A 24,330-nucleotide genomic window follows, 5' to 3' on the forward strand; every position below is an offset into this window, starting at 1 on the left:
ATGTCTTGAAATATCGATAAATATATACCGTCAGCTCTGTATATCTTCAGAATAGAAGGGGGAAAACATTGGATGGATTACTGCGCTGTTTCACTGCAGAACAGGTGGTTCGGGGCGCAGCGAGCCGTGTGCTTTGTGTAGAGGGGAGATTCTAACGGTCTGAAAAGCGGTGTGTTTTTCCCACCCAGTGGGGACATGATTTCCGTCAGGATTACAAAAGGATGAATATGCTGCGCCAGAAGTTCCCCTCTGTTCCGGTGATGGCTCTCACCGCCACAGCCAACCCCAGGGTGCAGAAGGACATCCTCACTCAGCTGAAGATCCTCAGACCTCAAGTGTAAGTGGTGGAAAGGCACGAATTTAAAGCCCCGGGGCAGTGGGTCTCAGAAGGCTGTACGTTATAACCTCCTACGGAGCTTTACACGCCCCAGTGCCCAGGTTGTGCCTGGGGCCACTTAAGTCAGCATGTTGGGGCTGGGAGTCAACATGTTTTTAAAAACCTCCTAGTGATTCCAATATGCAGCAAAATTTGGAAACCAGGGCCCGGGGCTTTTCTTCCCTACTCAAATGAGAACTTTCTCCCGGTACCTATTTGTAAGTAGGGGTGAAGTGCACGCTGTCCCTGTTAGACCTGGGGTCACCCCAGTAATACGTTAGCTTTTATTTGTCTGACTTTGACTCCCGCCCATCTTAGAGTGTATACCGTGACGTGAACCCGTGGTCCCACTCTGTCCTTTCTCCTTGAGGTCCCAGTGACTTCCAGAATGTTGAAAACAGCCCAGAAACTATGTATAACAGCTTTTTTACTCCGTTTCCATCTCAACAGCAAAGGGCTTCTTGTTGGCACCAAATCCGTAATTGTTCAATAATAAAAACCACAGCAGAAACATAGCCCACGTATATAGGCTGCGCTGGGCCATTTTGTACCTCTGCACGCGCTCGTGACACGGGCGCACTCTCTGATAGGTGCGTTCACTCAGCACATAATAGCTGTTGTGTACAAAGGTTAAACTATTTTTTTCCTTCCAATCTGTTAATGGTGCTTTGAGTTTGAGGGATGCCTGAAGGAATAATGATTAAAATATTGGGGTGGTTTTTACAAGCTCACCTTTTTGTCCATCTGGAAATAAAGAGACTGCGCTGGCTCTGTGAACACTATAATCAGTGGAAACGGTAACAGCCTCTCTCAGCGGGCCGTCGGAACTGGAAGGGCTGCCCGGAGGACGCGGGGGTCCCAGAGAAGGGTGGCTGCAGAGAGGCCTCTGCAGATGAAAGTGGCGTTCTTGGTTGGTGATTACTAAGCAGTGCGTGTGTGTGATCACAAAACCTAGCATGGCATGTTTTCATCTCCCTTGCAGAGGGGTGTTTGTATAAAATGGGGGGGTATACTTTGGTTCCATAATTGATAAACATCACATCTATTAAAGGTGTCATGTTTCAGGTGTTAGTGAATGACCTGCATGCTAGAAATTTGCTTCTGCAAATACTACCTCAGTCTATGAAAGCTTTTCTTTTTTTAATAGGCAATGTTTTTAGTGTTTTTTTCATCAACTTATGCCAGAAGCACTCTTCTGTTCTTTTAGATTAGTAAGGTTAATTTGCCAAATGCCCGTAGTTAAAAGAAAATTATATAAGTTCAACTCACTTGAACTTATTCAGTAAGTTCAGTCCTTTTGGATTACGCTTTGTAAGTACAGAATTTGTCATTTCTGGTTGAGTAGATGTTGCACATGTGTGTTTGGCGGCAGACACCTCTCATATCTTCCCCTAGCGGTGTGGGGAAGGGATCTGCTTGCTCAAGCAATAGATTACCCGCTTCCTGAGTGCAGCATGTGGCGCCCTGTGCATACTTGGCACGAGGTAAGAATGAATAAATGAAACATATGGAGGAATTTTGGTAAATGTGGGTAAAATGTGGAAATTTGGGCAAGTCTTTAATATATTTGGCACTTCTATATTTGGGAAGGTTTAAATCCCTTAGTGGAAGTGAAAAGTTTTAACGAACACTTTTCTGGTACATTTTTTTCTTGATCCTCTCTCCTACCGACAAGCCCCTGGTTTGGACTGAGTTTGCCCGGTGCGGGTGTGCCGTGGGCCTGGAGAAGCCAGGTGTCCGCAGGGTGGGAGCCGTGGGCCCCTGCTCCTCTCCTGATGCTGGTCTGAGATATTATTCTTCGTTTTGGGAAATACAAGGTGGATAATAAAATAGATTTTATTCCTTTTCCTTAGCATTTTAAAATAGGAACTGGGAAAAGGAGACAGACATATGGACAGTTAACGTAACAATAATAAGCCCTGGCTGGTGTGGCTCAGTCGATTGCATGCTGGCCTGCAAGCAGAAAGGTCGCCGGTTCAGTTCCGGGTCAGGGCACATGCCTGAGTTGCAGGCCAGGTCCCCAGTTGGGGGTGTGCAAGAGGCAACCGGTCAGTCCATCTCTCACACATCAGTGTTTCCGTCCTCCCTCCCTCCCCCTCTCTCTAAAAACAAATAAAATCTTAAGAAAACAAAAGACAACATTAAAAACATGTACTTGCACGTAGGACAACTCAGAAAAGTAAACTGAGTGGATGAAATCTGTATAATGAAAACGCTATAAACATTTAGTTGCCATCAATAAGAAATTAACTCGTTTTTTAAAAATCTGAATACTTGCATTGTCCGCAGAAATTTAACAGGTTTATTTATAGTTGTTACGAAGTTGAGCTGCTGAAACTTGTTCACGGAAACATTTTGATTTGCATTAATGCTCTATGTTCCTGCATTTACACTAAAAAAGCCACAGATGAAAATGGAAAAACCGTTAATACCTGACGTCTGTGCCCCGTTTTCCATTTGCAGTCATATGCTTAGGTGCCTTTTGACCCCATGAAAAAAAATCTAATGTTCAGAACTACCAGTAACAGAAAGAAGAGAAATTCTTTTTTTGAATGAAATGCTTCTTATCATAGTGGACTCTTAAGCATGTTCTCCACGCACACGGTGTGCTAGCTGGATGTCTTTTGGCGTAATTGTTAGATATTTGGCATGGATAAGTTGGTGTCTTCAAAAACGCCAGCCTGCTGAGGCCTCGCTGGCCTCCCGCAAAGTGCCAGTAGCGGCGCTCTGGAATCACAGATGCGTGTTGAAGTCTTGAGCAATGTCTTGCACCAGACACTGGAAGGGAAGTTTGCAAATCACAAGTTCAGTGGACCTGCACGAAGGGCCACAATGTCAGGCCTGTAACGATAAGGTTTCCTCGCCCTTCCAACAGAGGGCGCCCCCTCGAATGTGGCTTTGGTGGCCAGTTGCTTCAATGGTGCTGTGCCACCGGTTGGTTTGCAGGCCCTCCGCTCTGCAGGAGCCTGGTATAGAGGCCTGTCTCCTCACCCCCTTCCCACCCCCCAGCCCGTCTCCTTCCGCGGTAGCTCAGCAAACTAGAGGCTGCACTAGTCTGAGGGTGAGGGCGTGGCAGTGGCCGCGAACACAATTCAAGTGTATTTTTAAAACAATTCTTAAGCATAAATTTTGAGTGGAAATGTGTAACTTAATGGAAATAGGACTTTTTTTTCTTCAATTAGGTTATATATCTATAAATGAATTCAGTCAGCTCAGATTTCTTTTATAGATGTAAGCTTTGAGAAACATCGCTCACATAAACATGGAGATGGGAATGGAAAGCATTTTATTGTAGTAATAACACTCAATTACTTGAATTCCTTCTGACGTATATGCCAAAATTACATAATGAGCTGTCCTGGAAATTTTAATGATATTTCAGCTGAAAACTCAATGAGGTCCTCCAAATTTTGTTGAAAGCAAAGAATTATAAACCATCTGACTGGTAAAATAAGTCAGATCATTAGTTACTCACTTTTTCTGGGAAATATCCCCTTTCAAAGTGCACCACCGAGACTTAACCAGTGACCATTAAGTATTCTTGTCACTCTCCACAGAAAGGAACCTTGTATCCAATATATTCAGAAGAGTCGGGGAATCAGCACACTTTAAGTTTCAGTACACCTCTCCTGATGTATTTTTGACAGGATTTTTATCGTGATACACCTTTAAATTACAGTTTGGCCAAAGCTTTGTGGCTGTTGGTTAGCACTTTCAGATAATGGGACATGGCCGCTGTATTACCTGATTGGGGGTCCAGTTTTTGTTGCCACCCCAATCAGCCAAGTCAGACTTATTTTCTTACACACAAAAAAGAAAATCCTGACAGTTTTTCAATTCACATAAACTAGCACATATCCTCATGGCAACTGTTTCAGTTCCGAAAGCAGCAAGAGCTGGGCACAGATTGATTCCATTTCCTTTCATGTCACTTGAAATGACGTGAGTTTGACACCCTGGACCTGGTGATATTCTCGATTTCTGATGGTGGCATCCATATTCCCTTAATGAAATACAGTGGAGTCCAATGCTTCTCTTCAAAAACAAAATCTTATGATGTAATTGACACCATAAAATTCACCCATGTAAAGGTTACAGTTTAGTGGGTGGGTTTTTTAACTTTTATTTTTACTTTTTTATTTTCACTGAGTTGTGCGACCATCCCCCAATGTAGGGACGTTCGCATTTTAGGTATCCATTTATCAGTTGATGGCAGCTGTCTAACTAGACTGCGTGGTAATTCTAAACATACCACTTTCCAGCAGGCCAAGTGAGATTTGTTCTATGTAATAAACTCCGAGAGGCTTCTCGTTTTCATTTTAACAAATTGTGGGAATGCTGCTTTTAGTCAGTGGCCCATCTGCCGCAGTTTTAGCAGGCCATTTGCTGTAGAGATGCTTGTTTTGGTTTTAATTGGATCTGAGATCCACAACTTGATGTCCTAATATCATGTCATTTTATTATTTTTAGTCAAAGTCATTTGCCTGACTAAAGTAGTAAACATTTCAAAGTTTTCCTCAATTATGTCACAAATCAAAAAACGTTCAGATTTTTATGTCAGATGTTTTAACGTACCAGTTTTTTTGAGATACAATTCACATACCATACAATTCACCTACTTGAAACGTACCATGCAGTGGTTTGTAGTGCGGTCAGCTGGGTAGCTGTCACCACAGTCCGTTTTAGAGCGTTTTCCTTGTCCTGCTGAAACACCCACAGCCAAGCCGTGGCTGGTGTAGCTCAGTGGATTGAGTGCGGGCTGCGAACCAAAAGGTCACTGGTTTGGTTCCCAGTCAGGACACATGCCTGGGTTGCGGGCCAGGTCCCCAGTAGGGGGCTATGTGAGAGACAACCACACATTGATATTTCTGCCCCTCTTTCTCTCTCCCTTCCCTCTCTCTAAAAATAAATAAGTAAAATATTTTTTTAAAAAAACCTACCCATATCCATTGGTAGTCAGTCCCCCTCTTCGCTCTCTCACACTCGCTGTGAGACACAGGCAACCACTGATCTGCCTTCTGTCTTTAGATTTGCCTGTTGTGCGACACCTTTTATAAATAGAATCATCAAACAGGTTGTCTTTTGTGACTGGCTTCTTGTACTTAGCATAATGTTTTCAACGTTTAGTGCTGAATAGTATTCAATAATGCTATTGCATGGGTGTGGCACGTTTTATTTGTTCATTGGTGAATATTGGGGTTGTTGACCTCTTTTGGCTATTATGGGTAACGCTGCTGTGAACATTCATGTACCAGTCTTTGTCTGGACCTGTGTTGTCATTTCTCGGGGATCCAGACCCGGCGGTGGGGTTGGTGGGGTGTGTGGTGACTCTGTTTTTGACCTTCTGCGGAACTGCCGACTGTTTTCCAAAGTAGCCGCGCCGTTTTGTGTTCCCGCCAGCATTGCTGTTGTCTTGTCTTTTTTGCCGAGACTGCTTTAATTTTTTTTTTTAAGATTTTATTTACTTTTAGAGAGGGGGAGGAGAGAGAGAGAGAGGGAGAAACATCAATGTGCGCTTGCCTGTCGAGCGCCCCTCACTGGGGACCTGGCCTGCAACCCAGGCATGTGCCCTGACTGGGAACAGAACCAGCAACCCTTTGGTTTGCAGGCCAGTGCTCAATCCACTGAGCCACACCAGCCAGGGCTAATTTTTATTTTTTAATGTGTGAAGCATTGTTCTGAAATTAAAGTGTGGTGTAAAATATAGGAAGGGGCAATAAGGCCATTCTTGTGTAGAGCCATTTCAGCTTTCCTGTTGGTAGGGAGACTCACACCAATCCCAGCTCAAGTCCAAATGAACTCAAATAAGTTTTGAACAATTCTTTTTATGCCATAATTGTATCAGGACTGCAGTCCATTCCCCTTGCTGTGGCAGGGGTTGTAAGTTTCAATGTAAGAAACATTCAAACGTATAGAGAATTGTTGTGAGTGTATTTGAGTCAAACTGATGTGACAATTGCTGGGAGGCAAAATCTCAACAGATTGAGAAATGCTTGGGACAGGGGTACTTGAAGACCTTATTTTATACGTTACAGTCAAAGGAGGAGGCACAGGGGATTACAAGAAATCCATTGGAAACTTGGTGAGGGAGGCAGGAGAAAGGCAAAGTGGGGAAGTCTCTGGGGTTGGATAAAAAGTAAAATGGAGAGACACATACTTCTTTTACACTGGCAGGGACACCGTAGGTAACAATGAAGGTTTATAGCACATGGAGGTGGTAAGACGACCATGAGGGGCTCCAGTGATCTCTGCTCTGGAGGGAGATTGTGCTCAGAGGGGTCTGGAAAAAAGGAAATTATCTTGACTTCCCGAAGGCATGTTATCTTGGATGCAAACAGACAACAGACAGGCTCAGTTAAGGTAAAGATCGACCTTTGTTAGGGAAAGATACCAGCCCAGGACTTGACGACCTGCCATGAACTGCTTTTAGTTAATAAGTTTTCATTTCAGACCGACTTTGTGGTCATTTCAGGTCTCTGAGTTTGAACGGCCGCCACGCAGGCCTCCCCTGAGTTGTCAGGTTGGCATGTGGCCCCTTTTCTTCCATGTAAGCGATGACCTGAGAACCATCAAAACAGTCCCGGGATTTATCAGTCTTTTATCTGCTGCCTTTTGGGCCACAATCTGCTACACCTTCTTCGGCCATCCCAAGGACTAAAAGAAGCTTCCGAGTGTTCTGTATAAGTGATATCAGAGGAGGGCTGGTTTTAAAGCATTGTTAGGCTGTCATCTCAAAAGGCTCAGAGCAGGGCGTTCTGTGCCAGTAGCTGGGGTGAAGGAAGGCGCGTCATCCAGTGAAAATCACCTTCTCTCCCAGCACCCTGCTCAGTACATCTGAAACCAGCACCTCCCAGTAAAGCCCGAAATCCTTCCTTCCTGCTGTTGTACCCTACCCTCGACGGAAATACGTGAAACACTGAAAAACATGAAGGCCCATCAAGGGTGTTTCTGGTTCTTCGATTAAAGAAAGTTTCACCTCCACCCACGTCCACACCCACACCCACACTGCAATTTTTTTTGGTTTGGTGTCCTGGAGGTTTTTACACCCGGCACAGTGCACAGTAGTAAAGTTCAGAACGGGTCAAAAGTAGGGTTTGTTTTTAGAAAGTGGGGGGACAGTTGTAAAAGGGAAAAACGGGACAGCAGCAACCAACAGGATGTCTTGACTAGAAGAGCATTTGTAGATCAGGCTTGTAGCGGAGAGTATGTGTAAAATGGAGGGTCTGGAAATTGATCCCTTCGAGACTGCCTTTGCTCCTGTGCTTTCAGAAAGCCCTTGTGACCCCCTAGGGGCACCCACACCCGATTGTGAGCTTCTGTAAAAGGGAGTTGGGCTGTGGTTTAAGGACTAAGCTGGGGGCATAAGTTGGGACTCCTGGGAATGGTATGTCGGTACTATTTAAAGACAGGGGAAGAGGAGTTCAAGAAATCAGAGATAAAGGGAATATGAAACTGTGAAAGCTAATAGGTTTTCAGTACGGATAGCCAGCCATGGCCTGACGGGGAAGTCAGAGGGTGAGGTCTGAAAAAAGACCAAGGGGCGGGGTGGGGGGGGCGGTGTTACTACGGCCTCCACAGGCAAGGCATTGGTTAGTCCTAACACCAAACACATTTATCCTACAAAAGCTGGGCTAATCTGGATTTAGATACAAAGACAAAAAGCCAGCGGTTTGTAGTCCCCACGCTTCCTCCCTCTGATCTCTACACCTTGTAACACCGGGAGGTCTCAGGGCTCTGAGTCCAACTTGTTCTTTCTGCCAGAGATAGATGGTGGGGCCTGGAGCAGTGCAGGGGCCCTCCAGGGCCAAGGATCCAGTCACAGTTCTGTCGCCTTTCTTTAGTTTTAAAAGCTTTGAGAAAACAGTTTTGGTAGAATGGTAATGGGGAAAGGTACAACGGTGGCGCCGAGAACAAATGGGGTCTGTGGTTAGTCGGCTGGGAGCAGAAGTGTCTCCTGAGAAACTGGCCCTGGAGGGAGGGAACGGAGGGGTCGGTGTTCCGTCACGTGAGCTCGGGCGACAGTATTCAGTTTCACACAGCCAGATAATTAGGTGTGCACTGTGGAACATCAGCATTTAATTTTTGAGGGTGGCTAAAATTGTATTTTCTCATAATAAAATCTTACCTTTGGGACTTCTTTTAGGTTTACCATGAGCTTTAACAGACATAATCTGAAATACTATGTGTTACCAAAAAAGCCTAAAAAGGTGGCATACGACTGCTTAGAGTGGATCCGAAAGCATCACCCACGTGAGTACTGCCATGTGATGAATCATGTCTAGAAGATAAATGTCTTTCTAGTACCACAATAGAATATATTAAATTGCACATTAAACGTTTCTCGTTATGATAGCACCGACTTGCTATTTATAGAGCAGAATATCGCAGCTCTCAGTTCTGGGTATTGTAAAATCTCATTTGGTTTGATAACAATAAGCCGTAACACGAAAATACTAAGTACCCCCTGCCACAGCCCTGTAACGCAGCCCGTGGCTTCGGCGCTTCTCCTCCGGCTGCTGCCGCTGCGTGCCTTAGACGGGGCCCCGTTCCGGCGCGCTCTCCCAGGTGCGTGTCTGCCTTCGAGCTGTGTTAGCCAAAACGAGATTCTGAAATTCATGGTGGTTTTCCACGTAACCCACTTTTCAACGGGGAGTTTTCCTGTTACGCATATTTATTTCATTTTTTTAGAACTCAGTGTACAAATTGGTTTGCACGAATCAAACGGTGCGGAGACAGACCGTGAGAAGCCAGTAGTTTCCCTCTCCTGGCAGCTCGTACGAGTAGCTCAGCAGGTGTGCACGTCTCTGCCTCCGGCTCGGCCACAGAGAGGTGCCTTTTTCTCAATACCTTTTATTTTCTGACTTTAAAAACAACATAAAACAATAAATACAATACATGCTCGCTGAAGAACATTTAGAAAGCAGCCAAAGACAAAGCTCACCTCAAGGCAAGTCATTGCTACCGTTTTGGTTTATTTTCTTCCAGTAATTTCTGTGCGAGTTTTCCTCTTCATTAGCATACTATGTACATATACTGTGTTTCTACCCTCACTTAACCTGTTGTATCTCTTGAGCATTTCCCCATGTCTTTTTAAACATATAGAAAATACTTGATAATTATACTATATTTTATTTCATAATTTCCTGTCTTATTTAGTCCCCTAATGTTGGTCATTAAAATTTTTCTAATTCTAAAAATTCAAATACAACTTTTTGCGTAAGTCCTTGTACTACTTTATTTTCCAGATTAGTTTTCTAGAAGGAAACTGAGTCAGAAGGCAGGGGCATTGCCATGTGCTTTCTACAGAGGTGGTGTGAGAGTGCCCTCCCCTTCTACAGCCAACGTGACAAGAAGCCCAGGGCTTGTCTGGGTTGTCTGAGGGAGGTGCAGGGACAGAGTTCAAGGTCACACCTCGCTGTTTTCAGTGCTCGTCAGTTCCTTGCGTGCATCTTTTTGCCCGTGTGATCTTCCTCGGCTATAAGAAAAGTGCACAGGTCTACTCATGTTTCATAGATTTCAAAGAACATGAAGTGAATTGTGTTGCTATTTGTGTTACAAGTCCTCACTTCTTGACAGATGACTCGGGGATAATTTACTGCCTCTCCAGGCGGGAATGCGACACGATGGCTGACACCCTGCAGAAGCACGGCCTCGCCGCGCTCGCCTATCACGCCGGGCTCAGCGACGGCGCCCGGGACGAAGTGCAGCACAAGTGGATCAACCAGGACGGCTGCCAGGTGACCGAGTTCAGGGCGTGCACGCACACACACACACACACACACACACGTCAAATAACTTCCATAGGATATGAGCAAACTTGCATGTGCAGAGTGAAAGTCATTTTCACCGGAAGTAGTGAACATCAAAATAAGACTGGAATGGAAAAACATGGTTTTTTTAAGACTTCTAAAATTGCCTTTTCTCCCTTAAATAAGAAAAAAATCTTTAATGGAGATATAATTCACAGACCATAAAATTCACCCTTTCACAGTTTATAAGCCAGTGCCCTGACCAGTGTGGCTCAGTGGCTTGAGTGCTGACCTACGAACAGAAAGGTCGTGGGTTTGATTCCCCGGTCAGGGCACGTGTCTGGGTTGCAGGCCAGGTCCCCGGCTGAGGTAGGGGCATATGAGAGGCAACCACACATTGATGTTTCTCTCTCTCTTTCTCCTTCCCTTTCCTTCTCTCTAAAAATAAATAAATAAAATCTTTTTTAAAATACACACAATGAAGAGCTTGTAAAAATCTCAAAAGAAAAACAGGGGTCTTAATAAATTACCCTATGGGCCCTCAAGAGACTGTTGGATAGAAAAAACTACAAACAACTAAATTCAAATGTTTTATTTTAAAGTGCAACTTTGCTAATAATCGAAAAAATTAAAATATGAAACAAACTATTTTCACTTCTTGTATTAGCAAGCTCTTAGTAACTGTTGGGGACGGTGCCGTAAGAGGCAGATTCCCACAAGGAGCCCTTCTGGAAGATGGTATGGCGGACCCCGCCAGGAGCCTTGGCCCTGCAGTGTGGGCGTGGAAGTGACAGCAGAGTTATCTTGAAGAGTCAATACCCTCCGAGCTCTGTGCTGCTAAACAGCCGAAGTGTCCTGAGAGAACAGCTGGGGACATCGTGGTGCTGCCTTCCTGCCATTGAAAACGGTTTACGAAGACTTTTTTTTAAGATATGAACATGTTCAGATGTTAATGACGGGTAAAGGTAGTGAAGAATAGAGTTCAAAAGTGTAATCTCAACCATAAAAAAAGAGGATGGAATAGAAACATAGACAAGAAAAAAAGAAGCTGATTTTTTCAACTTCTAAATCTAAATATAGTATGAATATTCTGCAGTATAGATGCGCATATATATATATATACATATATATACACACACATATACATAAAGAGCACTTTGATAAAAAATACAGTTTTTAAAAATTGGTTAAAAAATTTTTAATGGACGGACAATAATTGCTTTTGTTCTCAGACCAGCTAATCCTTATAGTCAAGGTACAACAATATCCTCAACTAGACAGCCTTGATCTTGTTAGATTTGTGAGCTAGAATAAAACTTGCTTGTTTTTCTTCACAAAGAAATGATTGTCCTCTGAAGTTTTAAAAGCAACACAGAAATAAAGACGGAAGTAACAACTGGACAAAGCCAGTTTTCCAGTTAGAAGAAATAGGGGGCGTTCAGCCCTGGCTGGTGTGGTTCAGTGGTTTGAGCGTGGGTCTGCGAACCAAAGGGTGGCCTGTTCGATTCCCAGACAGAGCACATGACTGGGTGGTGGGCAAGGTCGGGCCCCCGGTAGGGGGGCTCGAGAGGCAGCCACTTGATGTTTCTCTCCCTCTTTTTCTCCTCCTCCTCCCCTTTCTAAAAATAAACAAAGTATTTTTAAAAAGGCAAAGAATGAAACAGGGCTTTCAGGAAGAGTTGGCGTCACTGGTGGCCTGGAGTCCTGAGTCCAGTGCCCGTATCACCCCGGGCTTCTTGGAACCCTGTGGGCCGCTCCCTGCAGCCTGTGGGCGGGGACGTCTTGCTCCACAGCCCCCCCCCCCCACTAGAGGCTACAGCACACTTCCTCTTTCCAAGGAGATTCCCCATAAACGTGGAGGGATGGCTGCTGCCAGTCCCAGCGTTGATGGAGGCACCCGTCTGCCGTCCACGTGCTCCGGAGCTTGCGGTTCCTTTCTCTGGGTCTCACAGTTCCTGAAGTCATGTCCGTTGCCCCGGTCCGGCTGCCGGATAGTTCAGTGGCTCTTGAAATACCGTTATTGCAGTAGTGATGTATTTTTTTAAGTGCTTAAAAAAAACTTTTGCAGCTTTATTTGTATAATGTAGTTTTGCCTGCAGGTATAATGCTTTTGTCTGGGTTAAATAGATCCTAAATTTGCAACTGAAATGTATAGTCTTAAAAATGACTTTTTATTAAAAACTGATGTATCAAGTTCCTGAAGTTTAGCTGTCACTGTGCTCCCATTAAGTAATTTTCGGAGCCCAAGATCAAGGGTCTCCAGCCTATTTTTCTAGTGTAAGCAACTCTCAGACTTTTTCTCACGTGATTTCCAAAAAAAAATTTCCCGTTTTGACTTTGACATTTGCTGGCGAACAAAAGGAGCTGGTGAGTGACGAGCTGCTGTCCCGAGGGGGTGGGGGGGGGGTGAAGCACCAAAGCAGGTGAGAATGCCGCCATGCCTGACTCATGGGAGAAGCTGGCGGTAGTGACCCCGAAGCCCCGCCCCCCCCGCTCCTCGCCCGGGAGCACAGTGTCCTGCTCGGCACGGGCCTGGACACCCCAGCAGTGGGAGCAGCACCCTCCACCACCTCCCTCTCAAAACCACGAGAGAGCAGACAGGACAGCACTCTGAGAGGCGGCCGCTGTTGATTCTGGCTCCGGAACGTGATACCAAGTCACACAGGAACGTGCCTGTCACACCAAGCTTCTCTTTACTTTTCTGGGTCTAAATTGAGCCGAAGGTTGCCAGTATGGACGTCTCATATCGGCCGTGCCAAATAAGGGGACCAAGTTAAGATACGAGGTGGTCGTACAGAGTACATTTTAAGGCAAAAAGTGTTCAGGGGCATCTTATTAGAATGGTTCTCTGAATGCATTACAAGTCTGATAGGCTTTTGCTCTCCCGTCAGGTTATATGTGCCACGATCGCATTTGGGATGGGGATTGACAAGCCCGACGTGCGGTTTGTGATCCACGCCTCCCTCCCGAAGTCCGTGGAAGGCTACTACCAAGAGTCCGGCAGGGCTGGAAGAGACGGGGAGGTATCTCACTGCCTGCTCTTCTACACCTATTACGATGTGACCAGACTGAAGAGACTTATCCTGAGTAAGTCCTCTTCGGGCTCGTGATAGTGGTAACCTGCTCCTGCTGTTGTGGCACTTTTGGTCCAGCTTGCCTTAGATAGTCATAGAACAATAGAGGTGAATACAGAAATTATTCATTTTTATGATAAAAGTATTACATGTTATTACATGAAACTCAAAGGAGCCCTGCCCAGTGGCTGTGAACCAAAGGGTCACTGGTTTGATTCCCTGTCGGGACATATGCCTGGGTTGCAGGCCAGGTCCCTGGTGGGGGCCACGTGAGAGGCAACCACACATTAGGGGGGCGGGGAATAAACCTCAAAGGATACAGACTGTATCTGATGGAAGATTTCCAAACCATGCCATTTCCTGCCCCAAGAAACAGCTCCAGTCATGGGTTTCCTTTCTGTTCTGCCGGGCCTAGTTTCCGCCGCGTGCTTGCACATTACACATCTTCTGAACATGCGGAAAGGTACGGGGGGAACAGTGACTCGTGTGTCACCGTCCAGGTTAGAAACCAAAACCTCAAGTGTGCGTGCGTGTGTCCATCTCCCATTTCATCCCTCTGCCCCTCTTTAGGGACAGCAGTATCTTGTGTTTGGTGTTTACCTTTCCCGAATGCATGTATTTTGCAATGCTAATGGGATTGTGTTGTATGTGCATATGTATACATGCACACACATACACACACACATCAGATAGATACCTGATTCATTTCTCCGTTAACACTAAGATGTAGTTATGACTCCAGTCACTAGGCATAGCTTGACTAGATAGAATTCCATTGTATGGCTGTTTCATGTTTATATAATCAGTCCCCTTTTAATAGCTATTTTGATGGCTTGTTATTTCCCAGTATTATCAACAGTACAGTATTGAATATCCTTGTAGAGATATCTTTGGGTGTTAGAGCAGTTATCTAGACAGGATAATGTCTAGAGTTAGACTTGCTGAGTCAAAGTGAATACGTATTTTAGAATCTTACTATGGTGTTTTGCCCATTTTACTGTTGGGTCAGGGTTGCTAAATAAATACATTTCCTAAATAAACTTGCTTACTCTGAGACCACTTTTGAATGAACTTTGACAGACATACTGAGCCTGAGAAATGGCATTGACCACGCACTATGCTGAGTAATTTATCTCCCTGTCCGCTCCTGACCACCGGCTTTCGGGGTGGAGTTAGTCCCGTGGGAAAGTGAGCTTCGGGAGGTTTTCTGACTTGCCTCCCGGAGTGCCGGTGCGGCGGCGGCAGCAGCAGCAGCCGTGGCTGGCGGAGTGGTAGTGGTGCCGTTGAGGGACACAGCATCTCCTCGGCACTCACCCTGTGCTCTGCCCCAAGTGCTGTGCGTGTGTCACTTCATTTAATCTTCACAGCGCCCCAAAAGGATGCCGGCTCCTGGTACTCCTTTACAGAGGACGGAAATGAGGTGCAGAGCTGATAAGGTCGTCAGACTCCACAGTCCTTGGCCCCAGCGCTGTGCCAAGATGGTTCTCGGTGCAAAATGAAACTCTTAAACCTAGGTGTCTGCCTGTGTTTTTAAACAGAACCTATGTTAAGTTGTTAGGTTCAAACAATTTAGGAAGCATTGAAGTCCTACACACTCAGAGCCATCTGAAAAAAGAAAACTCATAAATTAGGGGGGAAATGTCTTTTTGCTTCATTCTTAACTAACCACAGTTCTCACAGACGGAAAGTATGTACATGTTGTTCTCAAACCTTGGAATCAGATTGGACACTGGCACCCTCATTCATTTTCTGCTTCTCGTTGATTTTCTGGAGGTACTTGTTTTTCCACAGAACTGCCAGAAACTCACTGTCACAAAAAATGCCATTGAAAGGAACATAGCCTACCGTGAACTTCCTCAAACTGGTAGTTTGAACGGTGTTCGACAGATGTCAGGTTTGCTGTTTCCCTAACATTTGAAATGCCTTGCCAGGGTCCCATGAGTTCACCGCGGTGCCCCAGGCTCCCTGGCACATGCTTTCAGGGCCCCTGGCTTAACCACTTGGACCCCGGACACTCAGTGGGGCGCGCAGCCCACTGCCGACGCCCCGTGCTCTGCTTCCTCTGGCCGTTCAGTTCGGTGCGCGCTTGTCTGACCCATACAGCGAATCTCATGCAAGTCCTCGTCGCTGGGAATAATGAAGATCTGCAAAAAACTCACCTACTCCCGACAATCTGCACTTACACCTATACAACTAATGTCTTATGGGGTTAACATAAATATTCAGTTAACCATGGAGAATGATGTCACGTGGATATATAATGCTGTTAATAGTTTCATTTAATATTTAAAGTTATGTGATCCTAATTTAAATAGTTCTGTTATATTCTCCACGATTCTTCAACCCTAATAAGTATGTTTTGCTATGTTCTTCATTTCTTTTAGTGGAAAAAGATGGAAACCATCATACACGAGAAACTCACTTCAATAATTTGTACAGTATGGTCCATTACTGTGAAAATATAGCAGAGTGCAGGCGAATACAGCTTTTGGCTTACTTTGGTGAAATTGGATTTAATCCTGATTTTTGTAAGAAATACCCAGATGTTTCTTGTGATAACTGCTGTAAAACAAAGGTAAAATAAGAAAAAAAAATTTTCTCTTCTTATCTTAAAAAAGTTACATGAAAGGTGGATTTGAGAATTTGTTGTCTTGTCTTCTGTAGCTAGGCCTTCTCAATCAATAAACCTTTCCTTGCTAAAAAAGAAAAAGAAAAAAGTTAGATGAAAATAACAGGCCCTAAGGAATTAAACAAGGAAGATTGCTTCCTCCCCACAGTAATTTGGAATAGAAACATTTTAATATTAATTCTGCAGAGTATTTTTGGAACTAAAAGCCCATAAAAAATATTCTGGACCTATCCAAAATACTGGCGTTATATACATACACTGATAATTATAGGATATTTTAGAACTATCATAAATCTGTAAATATAAAAAAAATCTAACATAAGCAGGTAAAATATTTTCAATTTAACTCTGATCTATATTTAGAGAGTCTGTTCTCAAAAGAGTTGTAATAACTGGACTGCTGTGTGTTTGAATTCACATCGGTTAGATTACTCTATAAATTGGGTTTGTTTGTTTGCTTTTTAAACTATGAGAAATAATGGCAATAACTTCTGGATGAGTTTGCTGTCATCTGTCCTAAAAATAACCTTGGGGGGTTGTTAAATTGGACACTTTATTGTGCCTATTATGGTAATTCTGTGTTTTAATGTCTACAGTTTACAGAGCATTTTCACATTTGATATATTATTTGAAATGTCTGCGTAAGGTGCTGGGGATTCACAAATGAGCGTGGTGTGGGCCAGTTCATAGACTGGCTGCAGGAAGGACAGACAGACATGTATGTGGTCAGTGCAACTACAGAGACACACGGCACTCGCCAGAGCAGAGGTCACTTGCTGTCTCTTGGGTGGATTCTGTGGGTTTATGGCCATCCCCACCCACCGCACCCAACACACAGACATTGCTAATCAGGTCACTCATTGAGCAAATATTTGTTGAGTGCCTGCTCTGTGACCTGCAGCTCTGTTCTAGGAGTTTGGACTACTTCACTGAACAAAATATGCAGATCCCTCGAGGATCTTACATTCTAGCAGGGGGAGGCTGAGCACAGACAATATACACAGTTAAGCCCATGTTGCAGGATAAGAACTGGTGAAAAACAGCAGTGTAAGGAGGCAGGACTAGTGGATGGGATACAGGGTTAGGTAAGGTGGCCCAGGAAAGTGTTACTGTTAGGATGACGTTGGAGCAGAACCTTGAAGAAAGGAGTTAACTGAGCAGCTCTGTGGACTTGGGCATTCCGGGCCGGAGCCGTAGTTTGCTGCCCCCTGTTCTAAGAGGATAGGGGAGTGGTGGACTGAGGATGGATGGAGATCAGCGGGCAGTGTCAGGGGTCTCCTTGAGGTCTGTAAGCATGTTTTGAAAGTTCAACCAGTCAGCACGGTTCTGTGTGTTTCTCCAGCCAAGTTTAGCCACGGAGGTGCAGGCGTGGGTGCTGGGGAAGTGCACCTAATGTGTCTGTGAGGCAAGGAGACGAAGTGGCTTCTAAAGGCAGGGGAGTCGAGGGTACATGAACGGTAGCAGTGTAATGGTCGTCTGTGGAATTGCAGCGGAGTTGGTGGACGTCTGAGGATGAGGGTCGATGGGAGCCCCACTGCATTGCTGGAGTCAGAGTACTGGATGGTGTAGGTGGGAAAGGTAGGAAGTGGTGGCCGGAGGATGAAGAGCCATGATTAGTTCCACAGAAGGAGTGGGTGTGGCCATGGGAGTGAGTCACTGGCGTGTGTGGAGGACAGGATCGCTGGAGCAGAGATTGACATGCTGACAGCCAAGGTGTGGGAGGGCCTTTTCTGTGTACTGAGTCACCAACAAGCACGGCAGGAATGACACAGGAGAGAGACAGGGGACTTTTTCCTGATGATTCCAGGCGGAGCTCAGATCACTACCCATTGTTCGTAAAAAACGAGGACCCCATTAGTCTTTGGGTTGTTGAAATGTGGCAGAAGAACGAGGATTAGAAGATGGGGAGCTGCGTGTGCAGGGCACAGAGGCATGGCGAGGCTTTGGAGAAGCACAGGCGGGGAGACCGCTGGTTTGCAGAACTGGAGCAGATGGAGGCAGAGAGCATTCAGTAAGGGGGGCTTCAGAAAGTAGGCAGCGTTTGGAGGCAGGCGGGGGGGGGTGTGGGAAAGGGAAGTGACAGGAGATGGTCAGAAGGCTAGACTGTGGCACCAAAGACGCGAAAGGGGTTGGAACCTCGTAAAGTTGCATGTTTTTCATCTCGTAAGTCACCAGCCAGTACATGACAGACTGCTGTCGTCGGAGGGATGGAGGATATTTTTTTCTAAGAGTATTCTTGCCTACAGAGGACCATCAAGGCACTGAAAGACATGATCTGTGTCTGCGAAACGGCAATAAAATAGACAGAGTGCTCATTGTTCCAGACACAAGGTTAAAGTAAGAACTGAGAAAAGAATGAACGTTGGAAACTCCCTTGGTTTTTGGTCTGGAAACAGTTTATTATGACACTGATGATTAGTAAACCAAGCAGTCTAGGTATCATTATCTTAATTATTACAGAAGATAATCTCTTTTTATTCACAGGCTTATAAGACACGAGATGTGACTGACGATGTGAAAAGTATTGTAAGATTTGTTCAAGAACATAGTTCATCACAAGGAATGAGAAATAAGCATGTAGGTCCTTGTGGGAGATTTACGATGAATATGCTGGTCGACATTTTCTTGGGTAAGTCATCTGTTCTGTTAGTTTATCTTGTATCAGCTGAAGTTGAACATCTAAAGAATTCTTTTGTCTATGTTCTAATGGAGGTGAAGGGTTCTAGAATAAAACCCTTTTTTTGAGTAACAAAATCAGTTTTTATGAATTATGCCACTTATTTTTATAGAATGTGTATATGTCACTAAGATAAGTTTTCACATACAAAAAATAAAATAATAAAGCTTATACAGCTTCACCTGAGTGAGTGGAATATAACTTGCTTAGAGAATTAACTGACTTTCCTTCCGTTCAAGATGGCAGCCTGAGCATTAAGTATCTGTCTCTCTCTTCTCTTTTTTGGCTTGACGTCCTGTTACAACGGTAAAGGAAATAAAATGAGGAATTAAATCCATAATGGCATAGAGAACCAGAAAGAGACCATCGTCAGACTGAGGAAATGGATAGAAGCAGTTGACAAATGGAATGAAATTCAGTGACCCACCATAGAAAATAAATGTAGGAGGGAGTTAAAGCAGAGGAGCACCTGTCAACCAGGCAAAGCCCCGCTACCCTTCGGCCTCAGCCTGGAAGCCTGGAAGCCCAGGGAGTGGAAGTGAAAGCAAGGAGGTGAAAATAGGAGGGGGCGGTTAAAATGGTCTGCCCATGGAAGAACGGCATCGAATGCCAGCCTGGCATTGATTCTGGATCAAAAATAAATAAACTGAGGACTAGAAAGAGAGCCGAGTGAGGGGCCAGAGTCCCGAGGTGGCATGTGGGTGGCACCCAGCCCATCTGAAATCTGGTCTTGCCTACTTACTCAAAAGCAAACCTGATGGCTGGGTTTCCCCGCTCAGGGGAGGAATCTGGGGACGAAGACGTGGATTTGATAGAACAGTCATTTAGCCTGGTTTCTAAAGGTTGACTGTAAGTGGGCAATCAAGAAAAAGACCAAGTAAGTAGAATGGATGACCCTAGGGATAGAGATAACTTAGAAAAGAGTCAGGAGCTTTGGAGAAAGGAAAGAGGAAACTTCACAACATTATGGGAAAGAAAAAATGAATGAGAAAGAATTATTAAAATTTTTAAATGAGCCCTGGCTGGCATGGCTCAGTGGCTTGAGTGCCGGCCTGCAAACTGAAAGATCGCCAGTTCAAATCCCAGTCAGGGCACATGCACATGCCTGGGTTGTGGGCCAGGTCCCCAGTAGGGGGCATAAAAGAGACAACCAATTGGTATTCCTCTCACACGTCCATATTTCTCTCCCCCTCTTTCTCCTTCTCTCCTTTCTCTAAACATAAATAAATAACTTCTTAAAAATAAATGAATAAATTTTCATGATTGACAAAGTAAATTTAGTGAAACAGTTGGAAGATAAAATCTAGAAACTCTTCTAAGACGTGAGCAAAAAAATATATGGAAAATATGAGAGAAAAATACAGAAGGTCAATTCTTAGGAGATATGAAATCTGACAAATAACATTTTTGAAATGGAAAATAGGAGGGAATTATCAAATCAATAATATGAGAAAATTTCCCAGAAGGGCAGAGAAAAAGGCTTTCATATTAAAATGCCCACTGAATGCCAAATCACTTGCTGTATAAGATTTATGAATACCATACCAAGAGTAAGAAATGTAAAAAGAAAAGAAACTAAGAAACAAAAATTAAAAAAAAAAAAAAGAATACCAAGACTATTGGGAGGAAGGACTTCTCTATCCTGTCAGGTTTAGTAGTAGGGAGCCTGCGAATTAAACTGACAAAAGACAGATTTAATCATGTCTGTAAGGGAATTCATAGAAAAATGCAACTCAAAGGGTCAGTTAGATTTGGGGGCCTGCATACCATCTTAAGAGAAGGGGAGAGGGGAAAGGACGCTTCTGGGGAAACATGACTTCGGAAAGATAAGTGGGCCTTGAGGAGAGCAGATGGGAGGGAGGGAGGATTCTCGTCAAGACAGTGTCTGGTTGGACTTGACACAGAGCCTTCCTTTCTGATGAAGAGCCAGCCATCCCTGCCTGCTCCCAAGGAGGGGGTTTAGGACGATTGGTTGAGTCCTTTGGGAGGCAGGGGAGGGGGCTGTGCTTGAGATTTCAGGAATTCAAATGCCTTCTGTTCAATGGTTTTTATGTCAAGTGGCATATTCTGGACCCCTTCAGAGAGAGTCCTGAAACCAAAACCATACTGGTCTGAGGTTAATGTCAGCAGTTCTGGAGACTAGAAGGCCGAGAATGTGAGTGCACACACACCATAGGATACTGGAAATGGGGACTGGCCGAGGGCTGCCGTGGGAAGAAGGCCCAGAGACACGGCCACAGAGCCGGTCCCGTGAGCATCTGTGCAGACTGCAACAAAGGCAAGGAAAGTCGGCCCAAGCGATGGAGAGGAAGAACAGGAAACGAAATATTTTGTTGATGGCAGCACAGAACACAAATGTTACTTCTCACCAAAAAAAGGAGACAGGCACTTAGAAACTCAGGGGAAAGAGAGCCAACGTCAGAAGTGAAACAAAGGAAACTGCTAAACGATTTTGAGTAATTGATAAAACCTACAAAAAATGATCCATTTGTCTGGTTGCAGTAAACATCCTCCTTAGGGCTGTGCGAGAGTCACGGCATTCCAAGTGCGGAAGGAAACTCGTCCGAGCTGTTGATTCACGACAGCAGTTGGAGTCGACGTATAGACTTACACACGGCCAGAGGACAGGACAGGCTGTGGGTGTTAATCTTGATGGCATAAAAATAAACGTGCAACCAATAAAAATAAAAGAAGGGAATGCACAGAAGGATCGGGGTGCTAATAATACACCTAGAGGGGAGGGACGGTGGTCAGAAGTTCTATCTAAAGCTACAGAAGTATGGAAGCGATGAGCCAGGATTACAGCAAAATGCAGAGCAGGGTGAAGAGAAGGGGGTGGCTGCGGGAAGGATGGCACGGGTCCGGGGCGGTTGTGGAGGAAACCGCAGGGCGAAAACAAAGGCTGCTTCAAGAGCGGTTGCCTAGAAAGGGGAAGCGAGACTGAGGAGGGGAAGGGCGGGACAGAGGCGCGTCGCCTCCATTATACACCCTTCTGTACTGTTGTCCATTCCCCGTGTGCTGCATTCATTAAAGATAGAAAGCAATAACAGGTTCATTCTTTTTTTTTTTTCATTTTTTAAAAAAAGTAGCCTAAGATTGGAGTAGGAAGATGGTTTGCTTGGTTTCTCAACTGTTTCCTCCAAGTCTGCTCCTTTCTCAAGACAAAAGCAGCTTTTAGTTCTGCTCTTCCCTGTCTGGATTCTTGCCTTATAGTTTGGACCTTTTTCAGGGAGGACAAAGGGTTGCAGATAAATAACTTCGTGTAAGAGTGAGATATGATCGCTCTGCACTGCAGTGTGCAGACAGCCGAAAGGTGCAAACACCTCCAGGAGATGCTAACGTTCTGTGTCTGCTCCCAGTCACGTGCCCGTCATATTGTGCATCTAATGTATGTTGTTTTTGTGTAACAGTGTGTAAGCATGTTCTTAATGTTTTTATTGTAGTTTTTTTTTTTTTTTAAGAAACTTCCTCCTTTTTTAAGATTTTATTTATTTATTTTTAGAGAGGGAAGGGAGGGAGATAGAGAGAGAGAAACATCAATGTGAGGTTGCTGGGGGTCATGGCCTGCAACCCAGGCATGTGCCCTGACTGGGAATCGAACCTGTGACACTTACGCTAAAGTAGTTTTTAATTATGTTTTACTGTGTTGATGAAATGTATCTAAGTGGCCTTATTTTAGGACATATTTTTCTATTATAAGTAATGGTGTGTTAAATAGCCTTCTACATACACCTTCAGCTACATCTCTGCTTTTGCCTTTCATTTAAATTCCTTAAAAAAAAATACTAAAACATTTTCTGACACATTCTTCAGTTTTTCATTAAGTTCTTTTATGTCTTCAAGAAAATTATTTCTATCTCATCCAACTTTCCTAGTTACCCTCAGCACAAGGGTTGGTCTACATCTCCCAGCTCACCATTACCAGAGCAGTGGTCCTGATCCTGTGTGGCATTTCAGGGGTACAGACCCCACAAACAAAGTAAAACGTAAATGATTCAAAATATGTGGCCAGAAGTCATCTGGCACTTATAATAATGTAGTTATTTGGAACTATTAAAATAGTGCTAAAGCTTTACAAAGTAACTGTTAATTCTGATTATTATCAGTGTCACAAGGCTTCCTAAGTAGATTTTTGATAGTAAATTGTATTTACATCGAGGACATGAGTCATGATAGCAGCTGGATGTGAAACCGAGGACCCAGCACAGTGTGGTGCCCTTGGCCGGCGGCAGAGGGGGAGCGTGCGGTCTTGTGCAGTGGGGCGCCTTTGGATTGAAATTCGTATAGGCTCCGTCCATGAGAGTAACAGAAAGTAGGGGCTTGAATACTGCTTGATTATAAACAATAGTGAGTTCAATAGAGATAGGATTTATAAAACTGATTGTCAAAAATTTCTTGTAACCAGAAAAATAATGCAGTTATCCTAACAGAGCACAGTGATACGAAGCTACTAAAGTTTACAAAAACCTCTGTCTTTGATTTCCTTGCTCTGATACAATTTTATAGGCTATGCAACATTCTAAATGATTAACTTTTCTAACAGTATGTGTGTTAGAAAAAGATGAGGAAAAGCACAGAGGACCGTGGAAACTTTAGGGTTCCACAGTGATATTAGCATTTCATGGGATCGAGCGTCTACACCATGGTTTTCCCATGGAGCAGATTATTGGTCCCCCTCTCGCAGGCCTGCCCGTGAACGGCCTCCTCAGCCTCTTCTGTTAGAGGGTATGGCGCACCTACATTTAACTTCTTTTACCTTCTCACCAGGTAGCAAGAGTGCGAAGATTCAGTCGGGGATTTTTGGGAAGGGGTCTGCGTATTCACGACACAATGCCGAGAGACTTTTCAAAAAGCTGATCCTTGACAAGATCCTGGATGAAGACTTGTTTATCAATGCCGTTGACCAGCCAATTGCCTATGTGATGCCTGGCAGTAAGGCCCAAACTTTACTGAATGGGCATTTAAAGGTATGATGTTCTAAAAGTTTTTTTCATTTTATTATTAAACAGTGAGAGCACGAAGACATATTACTGAAAATTAAACTGTCCTTTCCAAAGCTTAGGGATACTGAATTTATTTTTACTGTTTTATATGAACGTATTCTTTCCTATTAATCTGCTAAGAGATCTTAAAACTGAACCCAAGTAATATAATACCTGTCAAAGTGAATTTAATGGGTTATCAGATCGCTGGATCATCATATGTTTACTAAATTAACACTTATCAAGAAGCAGTTCTGTACGAGGTGCTGGGGATACAAAGATGGAGAATGCACAGTTCCCCTTCCCAAGGGGCTCACTGTCTATTGGGCATGACAGAAATATCCCCCAAAATGCAATTATATATTAAATAAATGTGCCCACACCCGCTCCTATGATCTCTCTCTCTCTCTCCCTCTGTCACACACACACAAAGGTAGACTTTATGGAAACGGAAAATTCCAGCCTTATAAAAAAACAAAAAGCCTTAGTGACAGAGATATCTCAGAGGGAAGAGGTGGTGAAGAAATGTCTTGGAGAACTAACAGAAGTCTGCAAATCTCTGGGGAAAGTTTTTGGAGTCCATTACTTCAACATCTTCAACACCGCCACTCTCAAGAAGCTTGCAGGTAGGTGTGCGCGAGTCTTCTGTTGTGTGGCGTACGTTACAGGCCGAAAGTTAGCCTTGCTAAGGTGCATAAATATAGCTCAGTCTTTGGTATTTTTAGTTAATCACTACACTGAAACCTCAGAGAAACAATTTAAACTTATTCTTGAGATAAAATATACTCTGTAAGAGATATGTAGTGCTTTGACATAATTTTAATTTTATGCCTTCCTCCCGTG

General features: G+C 44.2%; 1 protein-coding gene across 1 annotated transcript in view; it reads left to right on the forward strand.

Annotated features, from left to right (window-relative positions):
- Positions 1-24,330, forward strand: part of BLM (BLM RecQ like helicase) — a 54,204-nt gene that overhangs the window by 21,688 nt on the left and 8,186 nt on the right. The window contains exons 12-19 of the mRNA XM_028502191.2: positions 189-337; positions 8,520-8,626; positions 9,953-10,113; positions 13,017-13,212; positions 15,584-15,774; positions 18,313-18,457; positions 23,273-23,472; positions 23,921-24,113. Coding sequence (XP_028357992.1) covers positions 189-337; positions 8,520-8,626; positions 9,953-10,113; positions 13,017-13,212; positions 15,584-15,774; positions 18,313-18,457; positions 23,273-23,472; positions 23,921-24,113 — 1,342 coding nt within the window. The remainder of the gene's footprint in view (positions 1-188; positions 338-8,519; positions 8,627-9,952; positions 10,114-13,016; positions 13,213-15,583; positions 15,775-18,312; positions 18,458-23,272; positions 23,473-23,920; positions 24,114-24,330) is intronic.

Source organism: Phyllostomus discolor, chromosome 12 (assembly GCF_004126475.2).
Source record: "Phyllostomus discolor isolate MPI-MPIP mPhyDis1 chromosome 12, mPhyDis1.pri.v3, whole genome shotgun sequence".
NCBI classification, from domain to species: Eukaryota; Metazoa; Chordata; class Mammalia; order Chiroptera; family Phyllostomidae; genus Phyllostomus; species Phyllostomus discolor.